General features: G+C 69.8%; 3 protein-coding genes across 3 annotated transcripts; 1 reads left to right on the forward strand and 2 right to left on the reverse strand.

Annotated features, from left to right (window-relative positions):
* Nucleotides 1-465: 465 nt before the first annotated feature.
* Nucleotides 466-2,954, reverse strand: CATIP (ciliogenesis associated TTC17 interacting protein; the record flags this gene model as incomplete). Its single annotated transcript, XM_082311477.1, has 9 exons — nucleotides 466-705; nucleotides 931-1,019; nucleotides 1,130-1,206; nucleotides 1,297-1,421; nucleotides 1,604-1,774; nucleotides 1,951-2,037; nucleotides 2,351-2,406; nucleotides 2,543-2,755; nucleotides 2,879-2,954. 9 exons carry the CDS (start codon nucleotides 2,952-2,954, stop codon nucleotides 466-468), a joined length of 1,134 nt encoding a protein of 377 aa, XP_082167603.1.
* A 409-nt stretch (nucleotides 2,955-3,363) lies between these two features.
* LOC309591684 (putative hydrolase PNKD) lies at nucleotides 3,364-7,519 on the reverse strand (the record flags this gene model as incomplete). The annotated part of the gene is made up of 9 exons (XM_082314395.1): nucleotides 3,364-4,095; nucleotides 4,292-4,407; nucleotides 4,514-4,600; nucleotides 4,712-4,875; nucleotides 5,131-5,223; nucleotides 5,368-5,426; nucleotides 5,693-5,805; nucleotides 6,020-6,135; nucleotides 7,350-7,519. The coding sequence occupies 9 exons, from the start codon at nucleotides 7,517-7,519 to the stop codon at nucleotides 3,922-3,924; spliced, it is 1,092 nt and encodes a 363-aa protein (XP_082170521.1). The 3' UTR covers nucleotides 3,364-3,921.
* A 356-nt stretch (nucleotides 7,520-7,875) lies between these two features.
* TMBIM1 (transmembrane BAX inhibitor motif containing 1) lies at nucleotides 7,876-13,993 on the forward strand. Its single transcript, XM_082314396.1, has 12 exons — nucleotides 7,876-7,959; nucleotides 10,997-11,258; nucleotides 11,366-11,448; nucleotides 11,549-11,613; nucleotides 11,730-11,783; nucleotides 11,936-11,986; nucleotides 12,162-12,201; nucleotides 12,358-12,395; nucleotides 12,622-12,709; nucleotides 12,819-12,914; nucleotides 13,196-13,249; nucleotides 13,346-13,993. Exons 2-12 carry the CDS (start codon nucleotides 11,024-11,026, stop codon nucleotides 13,487-13,489), a joined length of 948 nt encoding a protein of 315 aa, XP_082170522.1. The 5' UTR covers nucleotides 7,876-7,959; nucleotides 10,997-11,023; the 3' UTR covers nucleotides 13,490-13,993.
* Nucleotides 13,994-14,225: the final 232 nt, after the last annotated feature.

Here is a 14,225-nt window from a genome sequence, read left to right on the forward strand (position 1 = left end):
GGGTGGGGGGACCCTCACCCCAAAGATGGGGTGCTCAGTGTCATAGTGGGTCAGGCTGCTCCCACGAAAGTGGGGCACCCCATCCCCAGGACCCTCGGTGCTGTGGAGGTGGGAGGAGGAGCACCCCAGGTGCACCCACGGGTGCCTGGGTAGTACTGGCTGCCCCTTCGGGGCACCCCTCTGCCACGGGGCTGTGCCCCACAGAGAGGTGGGCATCGGGGTTCTGCCCCCAGGGAGATGTGGGGTGCCCCAGTGCAGGGATGCTAGCTTGGCTCTGCCCCAGGGTATGTCCCAGGCACCCCCCACCCCAGGTGGGGGCTAGAACAGGCAGGAGGGGGCCAGGATGCCTGGGTCCCTCCCAGACTGGCGTGGAGGAGGGGTTAGCATGCAAGTCAGCGCCCTGTGCCCTCCCTGTGCCTCAGTTTCCCCAAAGCAAACGAGCTTGGACAGGCAACGCTGGCAGCTTTATTCCCCGTTAGCCGGAGAGTGGTGAGGCAGGGGGCTGGGGAGGGGGCTGGCAGCCCCAGCGGAGGTGAAGGGGGTCCCGGGGGGCTGCTGGTGGGCAAAGGGGGTGAAGAATTGGGCAGCGAAGGAGACGGGGTCGTGAGGCTGCTGCAGGAGCAGGGCCTGGAGGAAGTCGGCCAGCAGCGCCCGGAGCTCAGGGTGCTGCTGGATGTAGGCGGCGTGGGATGCTTGCAGCTCCTCCTGCGGCGGGGTGGGCAGGGTGGGCACAGGGGCCGATGTCCCCCTGCCCTGGGCACCGATGTCCCCCCCTGCCACCGTGCTGGGGTGGGGGGTGGGATGCCTGGGTCCTTGTCCACACTTGAGTCACCTGGGGGAGTGCTGGCCCGCCTGATCCCCACTGTGCCCCCGGGCACCTCAGGGCTGGGGAGTGGCACAGCCCCATGTCCCCATTTTCCCACATCTCACCTTCCTGTCCAGGAACCAGGACCAGAGCTGGATGTCCTCCTCCCAGTCCAGGGGCTGTTTGGGGAAGAGGGGCTGGGGCTCGACCCCACCTGGCAGCAGAAAGGCAGGGCAGGGCGTTCTCCACTCGGCTGCCAGACAGCAGGCAGGGGCTGCCCGTGCGGGGGGGCACAAGCCCCCCCCCCCCCCCTCCCCCCAGTACCTGTCTCGCCAAGGACAGACTCATCCTGCAGAAGCACCAGCATCGGGCAGCCGACCTGCACCCGCCGGGCCAAACGCCTGTGGGGGAAGGAGCCGGTGACCCCCCGTCCTGGGCCCCCGCCAGGCTGGCGGGGCTGGGGGTGCCCCCGGCCGGACCCCTGCCCGTACCCGCTGGGGAGGAAGCTGCTGTGCCAGACAGTGGAGACGCCCGCACCGGTGTGCACGGCTCGCTCGATCACAAACACCTCCGCCTCTGCCAAGCCCACCGCCTGCCGCTGGATGCCCAGGGCACGCTGGGGGGGCATGGCCAGGGGTCACCCCTGTCCCGGAGCCACCTCTGCCCCCAGGTGCCATCCCCGTGCCCCTCCATGCTGTCATCCACACTCCGCTCACCCCTACTTCCCACATCCCACCCTGGCACCCCCAACCTGACCCAGACTCCCCATCCCATGGCCCCCCCCGGCCAGCGGCTCACGTAGCTGGAGGTGCAGAGGTGGCCCTTGGTGTCGATGGCCGGGAAGATGAGGCCGGGGGGCACTGCCCGCTGGCACGCCAGCACCCGTAGCAGCAGGAGGCTGGCACCCTCTGACAGCAGCCCCCGCAGCTCGTCCCGGCTGTAGGAGAAGCTCTGGCACTGCAGCTCTGCCTGCGGAGAGACCTGGCCACCTCGTGGGACAGCCACAGCCCCACCGTCCCTGGGGATGGCACCCCACGGAGCCTGCGGGCACCCCTGGGTGGGACAGGCCCGCCATGTCCTATCCCCCCCCCAGGATGTGCCCCATCGGGGGGGCAGAGGGCAGGGAGCCCACCCCTCAGCCTCACCTCTCCCTCCTGGAGGGTCGTGGTGACAGTCATCCCATGCTGGTGGCTCACCATGTGGGTCCTCCTCTCTGTGGGGTGTGCTCTGAGCTGCAAGGAGGGGTGGGGGGCACAGGGTGGGGGGGCAGAGCCAGGGCACCCCCTCTCTGCGGTGGCACACCCCAGCATCCCTTTCAATCAGGGTACCGTGCCAGATGCATTGTGGGAAACTCCCCACTCCAGCTGCCACCCAGAGCAGGGGAAGGGGACCAGGCTGGGGGGACAGAACTGGTGTCTGAGCCAGGGAGGGGGCACCAGGCTGCCCACAGCGACCTTGCACAGGGCACAGCCCCCAGGTGGGCATCGCTGCAGGGCAGAGAGTCAGGACATGGGGAAGGGGACACGCCACCGCCACACCAGTCACCTCCAGGCGCTCCTGCTCCTCCTGCTCCAGGGTCTCCAGCTGTGGGGTCACATAGGCTGGCAGAGCAAGGCCACGCTCAGCCCACCCCGCTGGCACTGCAGCGGGGCCCCCGTCCCAGCCCTGGGTGCCGGTGGGAGTGGGGTTCTCCCGCCCTGGGGAGCGGGGGGACACCCCAAGCCGCCCCCATCTCACCTTTGAGGGCGCTGGAGCAGGGCACGCCGTCCTGCCTGCTGCAGGAGCCGGCTTGCACCAGGAGGCAGCTCCGCACCAGCTCGCCAGCCCGCTCGTAGGGCGCCCACCGGGCTGCCACCCACCACTGGCCACCCGCCCGGTCCCTCGGCTGGTCCCCAGCTGCCACCATCTCCAGCGTCTCAGCAAACAGGCAGCGCTCCAGCTCCTCCGGCCCTGCCAGAGGGACCCGTCACCCCCACCCGGAGGGACCCGCACCCCCGCCCGGAGGGACCCGCACCCCCGCCCGGGGCACCTCCCTGCCTCAGTTTCCCCCCACGGCGCAGGGGGGGCACCCACCGATGAGGCTCAGGAACTCGGCGGCCGCCTCCGTGAGGGCTGGGGGCTCCCGCTGGTGCTTCGGGGTGGGCTCCATGCCTCGCCGGGGGGCTCCTGCTGCCGGACCCCCAGTGAGGGGGGAGTGGGTCTCCCCCAAACCCCGGTGCACCCTTGTGTAACCCTGGGGGGACGACGACGACAATGACCCCCTCCCAGCCTTTGCAGCCCCCCAGCCCCTGTCGCCCCCCCATCCTCTCCCCCGGTCCCCCAACACCCCCCGGCCCCAGCAGCCCACCAACACCCGCCCCCCCCCAGACTTGCCCCGCCGGACCCAGGTGCCCCCCAACAACGCTTCAGCGGTCTCCATAGCAACGGCCCGGCCCCGCCTCTTAAAGGGACAGCGACCCCGGAGGGAAAGGGCCAAACAGGTACAACTCCAATCTGGTCTTTTATTTGGGGAGGGGGGCTCCAGTCCCCAGTGCAGCAGCACCCCACCACACCCCACCAGTGTGCCCCCATGGTCCCATCCCAGTGTGTGTGTGTGCGTGTGTGCAGGGTGGGGGGGCTCTGGCACCAAGCATGGGGTGCTGGAGAAGAGCCCCTTGCCTGGAGGTAGTATTGGGGCCCCCCCACTTGCTGGCTCCATCCCAGCCCCCCCCCCAAAAGAGATGCACAGCACTGGGGGTTGCTAGGTGAAAGGGGGGGCTCCCTGAGTGCTGGGGGGGAGAAATTGGGGGCTTCCAGAAAAAAGGGGGGGGGTTCAGGAAAAGCCCTTGGTGCCATCCCTACAGCCCCAGCGGCGGGGTGGGGGGCTACAGACCCCCAGAAAGGGGATCGAGGTGCTTCTGCATGACAGTTGGTGACCCCCAAGTCGGGGGGAACAAAGACAGGGATCACTTATGGGGTGCCCAGGTGTGCGGGGGGGTTTCCACTCTTCCCCCCCCCCCAACCCTGCACCCCAGGAGGGAGATTCACAGCAAAACAAACCACACAGTCCTGGGCCCCCTGCGCCCGAGCAGCACCCAGCCCCATGGAAAAGGGGGGGGCTGGGGAGTTGGGGGGATCTAGGTGGCTTTGTAGAGATCCTTGCGCCTCCGCACCTCCTTGAGGACGCGGGCGCGGAAGGCGTCGGGGTGCTCCCCTCCGCCCTGCCGCAGCCCCAGCGCTGCCTGCAGCTCCGGCCGGTGGGTCCGCAGGAAGGGGTTGTAGGTCTGCTCTTCCCCCAGCGTGGAGGGGCACTGCGGGGGCAGCCGCTCAGCCCCCGCCGGAGGCAGCACCCCCGGCGGGGAGCCGGGACCCCCCCAGCACCCCCTTCCCCTACGGCACCCGCCATGCAAGAGGATGTCGGGGTGCAGCATCCCCGCTGAGGGATGGGGAACCCTGCGAGGGGCTGGGGTGGGGGGGGCTGCAGCCAGGGGATCCCCCCAGCCTCACCGTGCTCCTCTTCTCCTGGCGCTGCTGCGTCGCCCACCGCAGCTTTTGCTCCAGCGCGGGGTTGTCCAGCTCCAGGAGGCTGGCGAAGGTCAGGCACTCCAGCGCGTACTCGTGGCCTGCGGACCCCCATACCCCTTAGCATTGCCCCTGCCCGGCTCCCCAGCTCGGCAGCGGGGGCTGGGGGGACAGCGGTGGCCATGCTCTACTGCTGGGGACACTCACCCGGCCACAGCAGCGTGTCCTCGCCCAAGCCCACGGCCACATCCAGGGAGGCGAGCATGGTCTCAGGGGAGCCCTCAAACAGCCTGCCTGGAACCCACGCAACCGCCTGTCATGGGGGGGATTGGGGGGTCCCCCCAAGCCCTTCCCAGGGTGGGGCCCCCCCGCTAGCCTCCCAGGTCTGTGGTCGGGTGCACTCACCGCAGCCAGCGAGGAAGAGGAGGTCCCCGGAGAAGAGGCAGGGGGGGCCACCGAAGGGCCGCCCGTCCAGCACGTACACCATATGGCCCACGGTGTGGCCGGGTGTGGCGAGCGCCTCGAAGGTCAGGCAGCCCACACTCACCTTCTCCCTGTCCGCAAGCGGGCTGTGCCGGGCACAGGGGTGCACCGTCAGGGTGCCCCCTCCCACCCCAGCACCCCAAAACACCCACCTCCCCATGCAACCCTTCCCCGGTGCACCGGTGTCATGAGCATGCCAGGTCTCTGCCCACAAAGGGGGCAACCTGGTACTTGGGGCATGGACTGGTGCCTGGGTGGAGCAGACAGTAGTGGCTGGGGGTGAAGACCCCCCCCAAATTTGCAGGGGTGCTGCGGGAGAGGATGCGGGGCGCAAGACTTACTTGGTGAGCTCTGGGATGGCATCGAGGGTGCTGCCATATACCTTGCAGGAGCTGTGCTGCTGGCGGAGTGCTGCGTTCCCCCCGCTGTGGTCCCTGTGGACAGGGAGGTCAGCGCCCCTAAATGTGTCCCCCCCATATCCTCCCCCCACGCCCGTGGGGTAGGGCTGGGGGTTGCCTCAGCTGGGGCACCCTCCACGGCAGCCACCGACCCCCCCAAGGCCCCTTCTTGCTCCCTACCAGTGTTTGTGGGTGCAGAATATGGCCTCCAGCATCACCCTCTCTTCTTCAACAGCAGCCTGGGAATGGGGGGGACAGAGAGATTTGGGGGACACACAGACCCTGAATACCAGTCTCCCCCTAAATGTGCGCTGCCCCTCCCCCCCCCCCCCAGCTCTCCAGATGCAGAATGAGCCCTGCCACCCTCCAACCTTGCCCCGGGTGCTAAGGGCTGCCGATTAGGGGCAGATTTGCCCCCCTTTGCCCCCCCAAAAAAGCCAGAGAGGTGCCACCCCCTCACCCGGGGACACCCGAACACTGGGTCGGGGGGGTGCAGGGGTCTCACCTGCACGGCCAGCGGGTCAGAGGGGTCAACGACGGCCGCCCGGCCGGAGCCAGTGTCGATGACCAGGTAGCTGTAGTTGTTGGAGAGCACGGGAATGGGCAGGATTTTCACCCCTTTGGGGGGGATGGACAGACAGACAGACATCAGGGCATGACCCCCCCGCCCAGGAAAGGAGGGGGGGGGACCAGGCCAAACTCCCCACATATTACATCAAATTCTCAGTTCAACATGCTTCAGGCAATTTGGCAACGACAACCCCTCCCCACCCCAGAGTGCCAGTGCTGGGGACACTGGGGGGCCACGGCGGGGGGGCTCGCCAGGACTCACCGGGGAAGCGGCAGGGCTGGGGCACGGAGTGGCCGTGTGGGTACCGCTCCCGGGCCTTCTTCACCTGCCGCTGGTAGAAAAGGTAGCCCAGCCGCGTGTGGGCGTACAGGCTGTACCTGGGGAGGGCAGACACCCCCCGGCATTAACCCCCAGCCCCCCCAAGGAGCCCACCTGGGGAGGGGGCTGCTGCCAGGGCCGGGACCCCCATGGGGCACACATACAGGAGCAGTTTCCCATGCATGGGGGCTGGAGGTGGCGTCGTCCCCCCCCCCCCGCCCCGATCTGCACCGAGAGCAGAATTGGTTCCCCAGGCAGCAAGGACCGGGGGGGGGACGGGACGGACACGACACGACATGACAGATCGCTGAGGGGGTGTCCGTCTGTCTGTCCAGGAGGGCTCTGCTCACCGGGAAGGGCTGGAGCCCCAGGGCTTTGCCCGCAGCAGCCCTCTGGCTGCCCGGTGTCCCCGGCTGTGTCCCCCCGCCCCGGGGGGGCCGTGCCCAGGGCTGACCCCGCTCCGAGGGCCTGCCCGGGTGCCACGGCCCCGGGGAAGAGGGAAGCGGGAGCAGGAGGGGCCGAGGAAAAGGGAAGCGAGAAGCGCTCCCACGGCGTGTCCCACCCAGGGGTGCAAGGGGCACAGCCTGGGGGGCTCGGGGGGACCCCCCCATTTATACAGCAGCGTTTTGGGGCTGGGGCTGGGGACCGGTGCCATGAAGGATGTGCAAAGCCCCGGGCTGCACAGCCCATCTCCTGGCCGAGGGCATCCCCCTGGATGGCTACAGACTCCGTGCCAGCACCGGCAGGGCCACCGGGGGCACCGGCAGGGCCACCAGGAGCACCGGCAGGGCCACCGGGGGCACGGGCAGGGCCACCGGGGAGGGATCCTGGCAGGAGCCGGGGGTCCCCTGCATCTGCGGGGGGTGGGAGCCCGAAGCCGGGAGCGGGGGCTCCTGCGAGCACCGGGGCCACGGCGGGGGCAGCGGGGTGGGTTAACGATGAGACCCGAGGGAAGGAGCCCCGGGGCGGGGAAGAGGGTGTCAGACCCGGGGGTGACCGTCACCGTGCTGGGGGAGCCGGTGGCCGATTCCCGGCCCTGCGAAGCCCCCCGGTAGCCGGGCTGACACCGCCTGCCCTCGCCCCCCCGGCCCCAGCCCGGCCTCCCGGTGCCAGCGGGGCCGCAGCACACCGGGCCGGGTCGCTCCCCGGAGCGGGCGGGGGGGGGGCTCCGCACAAGCAGGGGAGAACGGGCCCTTCCTCCCGGCGGCAGAACGAAGGCGGGCGGCGGTGGCTCCCGCCCGGCGCGGCGGGTACGGGAGCGGCGGACACTCACCCCACGCGGAACAGCAGCGGGCCGGCGAGGGCCATGAGGGCGGCGGCGAGGCGGCGGAGGGGCGGGCAGCAGCGCAGGCAGGCGGCTCCCAGCCCGCGGGCCCCGGCCGCCACCGCCCGCAGCGCCCCGCCGCCATGCTGCGGGCGCCGCCCCCCGCGCCCCGCGGCCATGCCGCCCCGGCCACGCCCTCCTCCCGCGCGCCGCGCCGCGCGGCCCGGCGTCACCCCCCGCCGCGCCCAGCGCGCCCCCTGCTGGTCGCGCCGCCTCACTGCCGCGGGGACCGGGGCGGGGGGGACCCGCACCGACCGCGTCACCGGCGGAGAGGAGGGGATTCCCCCCCCCCAGCGCCGCAAAGGGTGTCCCCCCCATGACGTCACTGCGAGGAGAAGGGGGTCCCTAAGTGACGTCAGAGGCGGCAGGAGGGAGGTCCCGGGGGTCGGGGGGCTCCGTCCCGGGGGGCAACGGGACGGGGCGCGCCCCCCCCCCGCGCTGTCCCGGCCCCCTCGGGGCGCAGCGGGGCGGAGCCGCCGGGCGGGCGGTGCCTTTCCCCGCCCCGGCCGCCCCGTCCCGGCTGGTGGCGGCCGCAGCCCGGCGGAGCGGCGCGCAGCAGGTAGGGCGGCCCGGCCGCGCTCTGCGCCCCCCGCTGCCTCCCGTTCCCGCGTGGGGCCGCTGACAAGGGTGGGGCACGCAGACCCCCCCCCGCCCTCGCTGCCCCCCCTAACCCCCCTGTCCCGGTCCCCTCCGGTGCCACGGCCGGCGGGGGGGGGTGTCCCAGCGCCGGACCGAGCGTCCCGGAGGGCGGCGGGGCGCGGGCGCGGGTGGGAGGCCGGTCCCGGAGCCGCGGGGACGCGCTGCGACCCCCTCCCCGGAGCGGGGGGGGCACTTCGGGTCGGGGTCCGGGGAGCGGGGCGGGAGCGGGGCCCCGCGGGCAGGGACAGGACCCCCACGGGCGGGACCCGGCTGTGGGGCCGGTGCCCTTTTCGGGACCCCACGGGATGGCGTGGGGGGGGAAATGGGGGAATCGGGGCACGGCGTGGGGTGGTCCGGGGTGGGGGCACCGTCCTTCGTGCTGTGCAGGGTGTCCCCCTGGGCTCCGCGGGGTGTCTCAGGAGGCTAGGGCAGGGGTCTGCGCCCGGCAGGGTGTGGGGTGGCACCGTGGGGAGTGCGTGGGGACCGGCTGTGGGTGGCGTGGGGGTGCCTGGGCTCAGGAGGGCACCTCTGTCGCACGCCCCTGTCCCCCGGGAGGGGACTCGGGGGGGGCACAGAGAGGCGGCGGCGGTGCTGAGGTCTTGCAAACTTGTGTCCTGTGTGAGCGGCGTGGGGGCAGGCAGCGGGGGAACCCGGCCTGGGGGTTCGCGCTAATCCCCCCCCCGGCGTGCGCCCCACCGAGCTGGGCTGGGCTGGGCTGGGCTGGGCTTAGCCAGGCCAAGTTATGTTGTGCTGTGTTGGGTTGTGTCATACGGAGCCATGCCGTACTGAGCCGTGCTGTGCCGTACGGAGGAACTGTGCCGTACTGAGCTGTGCCGTACTGAGCTGTGCCGTGCCGTACAAAGCCGTGCCATGCCGTACCAGGCTGTGCCATGCTGTACCAAGCTGTTCCATACTGGTGGGAGCTTCCAGGCTCTTCTGGGAAGTCAGATGCTTTCCCAGGAAGCCTCACCCTGGGGAGCCATGGGGAAAGCGGGGCGCTCTGGCCCCCACCCCAAACCCTGGTCCCCCCCAAGGTGGCCCTTGGTGCCCCAGGTTCCCCGTGGAGCTCTGGCAGGGGCCTGAGCCCGGCAGGAACGCCGGGGCGGCCGGCGGGGACGCTGCCTGGTGCCACCCGTGGGGCTGTGCTGGGGGTGATGGCGGCCGGCGCCCCAGGTCCCCACCACGTGTGCCTTATCTGTGCTGAGTCACGGTGCCAGTGCAGAGCAGCGCCCTGTCCCCGGGGACGACGTGTCATGCTGGGGCCACCGAGCCGACCCGGGTGGCCCTGTGGCCGGTGACCTCCGGTTTCGGGGCCCCGCTGTGCCATGGCCCAGGGAGGGCGCAGGTTTCCACCCGCCTCCCTGGGTGCGGCGGCCGCAGGGACCCGTCAGGCTGGTTCCTTCCTTGTCCCCAAGGCTGGGGTGGGGACAGGAGGGGCTGGGGTAGCCGGCAGACCCGTGCCACGGGGTGCCGGCCATGGGCACAGGGTGGGACCTCCTGATGACCGTGTGCCGGCTGGATACACCCCGCTTTCCCCAGACGCCTGGGTTCCCTCCCGGGGACTCCAGTCCCCCCTAACCAGGTGCCAGTCGCAGGGGTTTTCCTGGGGTCAGGCGCCTGTTTTGGGCCCTTCCCTGGCCCCGCAGACGAGGTGGTGCCCAGGGGCACCGGGTGCTTTTTGGGAAACCGCAGAGCAGTGGAAGCGAAACTTCCCGGCTGGGTGGTCACCACCACGCTGGTTATTTTCGGCACTTCCGTCATCGCGATGGCGAAGGGCGGCGCGGCCGTGGCAGCTCTGCCGTATCTGGGACAGACGGACGGCGGGAGGGATGGAGGGACGGGTGCTGAGCCCGGGTGTGCCTCCCCGGCACCGCCGCCCACCCGGCCCGGCCGCGGGAAGCGCTGGCGTCGTGCTGGAGGGAGCGCCCGCTCCCCTCCCAGCCCGGTCCCGCTCAGGGCCAGGTCCTGGTCCCTTCCCAGGGACGGTCCCGGGGTCACGTCACCGCTGCGGGCAGGGGGGACGTGGGGGGTCCTGGCACCTGCCTGGGTCTCGGGGTGGGTGTCCCCTGGTGCCAGTGCCGGAGGGATGGCAGGCGGGTAAAGGCCTGGCACCGGCTCCTGGCAGCGCCGTTGTTTTCCTGGCCTTGGAGATCCTGTCTTCCTCCTCCTCCTCCTCCTCCTGGGGCCAAGTCTGGCAGCTGGCCCTGGGCCCGGGCTGGCTGCTCGCGGCTGTCGGGGAACTCTGCGAGGGGGCCCGGCGCGGCCGGGGAGGGGAGCTCAGCCCCGGCGGGTACTGGCTCCCCTCCCCGGGGACGCAGACACCTCCCTTCCAGGTGGCACTTGTCCCTATAACTCCCTGGGGGTGGCACTTGTCCCTGTAACTCCCTGGGGGGGGACTTGAGTTCTGGACCCCCTGTGTGACCCGCTGGGCTGCTGGGTGGGGGGCACCCCCAAAATGGATGTGCATGGGTGTGATCAGGATCAGTCCCTGTGTTTCCATCCCAGGCAGTGGGCAGGCTGATGCCCTTTGTCCCCAGGGCGGTGCCACCAGGAGCCGGAGGCCAGCCAGGGCTCCCTGGCCCCCGGAGATGTCAGGGTGGGCTCCAGAGGCCGGAGAGGTCACGTCCCCGCCGGGGAGGTCACGTCCCCGACGCGGCTTGAGTCAGTGCGTGGCCGTGCCCTGCCCGTGGCTGGCCACTGACGCAGGCGTCGGGGACTCAGGGCACAGGAATGCAGGTAGCCCCAGCTGAGGGACAGTGCCGTCGCCTCTCCTTGACTTGCTGTTATTGAGGCCAGCTCATCCTTATTAATTAGAAGCCGCTATTAAAGTGGGAGTGGGAGGTTTTGTGGCTCCACTGTCCCCTGTGTCCCTGCACCTGCGGCTCTGCTCGCCGGGGACACGTCCTGCCCGGGGAGGGGACCTGCGCTGACACCCCCCCATCTTCTCTCCACTCCAGGTGCCCGGGAAGACGCAGGGAGCCGGCATGGCGCAGCCCAACGCGCCCCCCCCCTACGATGACAAGAACCCCCTCTACCCGCCACCCCCGGGGGGGTACCCTCAGCCCTCCCACTACGCCGGGGGGTACCCACAGCCCGGGGGGTACCCTGCAGCAGGGGGATACCCAGCAGCGGGGGGATACCCCCAGCCAGGAGGGTACCCAGCAGCGGGGGGGTACCCCCAGCCAGGGATGGCCATGCCCACCATGCCTATTCGGTTTGGTAAGTGGGGGCACCTTGGGGTTTTTTTTTGGGGGGGCACTAGAAACAGGGGTGCTATGGGGGGCTGCACAGCCCACCCTGGTGCTGAGGGGTGTCCCGCACTGCAGGTGACAACAGCATCGGGGACGGCTTCCCCCTCCAATCGGCCGACTGGGATGACAGGAAAGTCCGGCATACCTTCATCCGCAAGGCGAGTCCCAGGGGGCCGGGGGCACCCGTCGGGGTGGGGGGGCACCGGTCGGGGTGGGGGGCCAGGTGCTGACCCCCTCCCCCCCCCCCGTCTCTTGCAGGTCTATGCCATCATCTCCCTGCAGCTTCTGGTGACGGTGGGGATCATCGCCGTGTTCACGTTTGTGTGAGTGAAGGGTCCCTCCTTAGTCTTGCCCTGAAAAAGAGGGGAGCCTGGGGGACTCCCGAGAGGACAGTAGTTGCTGTCCCCCCTCCCTTACGCTTGTCCCTCCCGTCCTGCAGCTCCCCCGTCCGCTCCTTCGTCCAGAGGAACGTCGCCATCTACTACGCCTCGTAGTGAGTAGGGGGTCTGCCGGCTCGGCCCCCCCGGGTGCCCCCCGGCAGCTGGCACCCCACAGTCACAGCCTCCTAGTCCGGGGGGGGGGTGGTGGTGTGTGTGTCCTGGTGGGGGGGATCGCAGGGCTGACAGCCCCTGTCTCTCTCCGCAGTGCCGTGTTCCTGGTGACCTACCTGGTGCTGGCTTGCTGCCAGGGTCCCCGGTGAGTCGCTGGTGGCTGGGACCCCCGGGGTGGTGGGGTGTGGATATGGGGGGGGTAACTCTAGGGCATTGGGAGGGGGGTCCTTGCCTGGGACTGCCCCCCGGGGTGTGGGGACCAGAGGGATACAACATGGCCACTGTCACCAGCTCACCTCCCTTCCCCCTTTTGTCCCCAGGAGACGCTTCCCCTGGAACATCATCCTGCTGAGCATCTTTGTGAGTGGGCTGGGGCTGGCGGTGCCCCCATGGCACCCCAGCTCCCCAGGCGGGCTGGGAGGGATGGGGGGACGCGTGTGCAGGCTGGGGGTGGCCAGGAACTGCTGCCCACCACGGCGCTGCTCGCCCTGCTGAGCCCACCCTTCTCTCCCGCAGACGCTGGCTATGGGGCTGATGACGGGGACGATCGCCAGGTACGCCCCGGGGACCCCGCGGTGACAGGAGCTGGGGTTCCTCCTGTCACCCGCTGCATGGCTGGCTCAAATGAGAGGCTGCCGGGGGCCGGGGGACACCCCAGTCCCTTGGGCTTGGGGACAGCGGGGTCCCTGGCTGGGATCGGGGCCATGGGGGGTCACCAACAACCCCCTGGCAGGGGGATGCCGAAGCATGGGGTGACTCTGGTGTCCCCTCTGTCCGCAGCATGTACCAGACCAAAGCTGTCCTGATCGCCATGCTCATCACTGCCATCGTGGCCATCATTGTCACCATCTTCTGCTTCCAGACCAAGGCAAGGAGGGGGATGTGCCCTGCCCTGCCCTGGGGGGTCAGGCGCGGGGAGCCAGGCGGTGGGGACACCCCGGGCTCTCCCGTGACATGTGTGTGTGTCCCCCCGGCAGGTTGATTTTACATCGTGTCCGGGGCTCTTCTGCGTGCTGGGCATCGTGGTCATGGTGACCGGGATCATCACCGCCATCGTCCTCTCCTTCAAATATGTGAGTGGGGGGAGACAGGGGGGCTGTGGGGTGCCACGGGTGTCCCCAGTTGGGTGTCCCCAGCGCTGGTACGGGCAGGGAGGTTTGAGTGATTCCCCTTTGCTAGTAAGCAGGGTGTGGTGCTGGCCGCAGCAGAGGCAGCTTGCCCGCAGGGAGAGGGTGCGTCGGCGTCAGCATCAGCGGCATCTCCTCGGGAGCCGGGGGCAGGCAGGACCTGCCCTGCCTTGCCTGCTGCCCGCCAGCGCCCAGCTCACCCTGCCCGTATCCCCTTCCCCACCCAGGTCCCCTGGCTCCATATGCTGTACGCGGCCATCGGTGCCATCGCCTTCACCCTGGTGAGTTGATGGCTGGGGTGGGCAGAGGGTGTCAGGCAGGGACTGGGGTGGGGTCCCCAGGACCCGGACCCTGCCTGACACCCTCTGCCCCCTCAGTTCCTTGCCTATGACACCCAACTTGTGCTGGGGAACAGGAAGAACACGCTGAGCCCCGAGGAGTACGTCTATGGTGCTCTCACCATCTACACTGACATCATCTACATCTTCACCTTCATCCTGCAGATCGTGGGCCGGGATTAGCCCCGGGACCCCTCCTGTCCCCCTCCTGTTGCCTCTTACCCCCTCCTCTGGCCTCTGTACAGGATACAGCCACTTACCATGACTCCTAACGCTTCAGCATCCCTACCTGTAGGCTGCTAAGGAAAGGGCTTCCCTTGATCATCCCCCCACAAGCCTCCAAAGGTGCTGGGGGGACCGTCCGCCAGTGTTTGGGCAGTGCCTGGCCTTAGCACCGCTTGCCGAGGCTGTGCCGGCAGTGCCGAGTTGGCAGCGGGAGCACCACGGTCCTGCCTGGGTGTGGGGAGCTGGCAGCGGCTGCCGGGATCCTGTTGGGATTTTTTTGGCAGAGCCTGGTCGGTGTTATTCACTCAGTGCCTTAAATGAGTCTCCAGCCGTGCCCAGTGCAGGCAGGGGGCAGCTGGGACCCCCGTGGTGGGACTCATGGCAGAGCTCATGTCTCGGATGCCCCACAGCCACGGATGTGGGCAAAGTTGCACTTGCTAAATAAAACACTTCAGTTTTCCAGACTGTCCCAGTCTTACTGGTGTGGCGACTCCCCCGAAAAACCTGTGGGCAGCCTCAGTGGGGGCTGCGGCCCAGGGCAGCGCAAACCCTGCTTTGGGGCGTAAAACCAAGGTCGAGGCGCTCCAGGCCTGGCCTCCCTCCCCTGCCCGTCCCCCTCCGCCCCCGCGGAGGCAGGGGGAGCCTCGGGCTGAGCCCCGAGGGAGCGACCGCAGTGACACCGAGCTGTTCCGCT

This window comes from Platalea leucorodia, assembly GCF_965183815.1.
Source record: "Platalea leucorodia genome assembly, chromosome: 5".
Lineage (NCBI taxonomy): Eukaryota > Metazoa > Chordata > Aves > Pelecaniformes > Threskiornithidae > Platalea > Platalea leucorodia.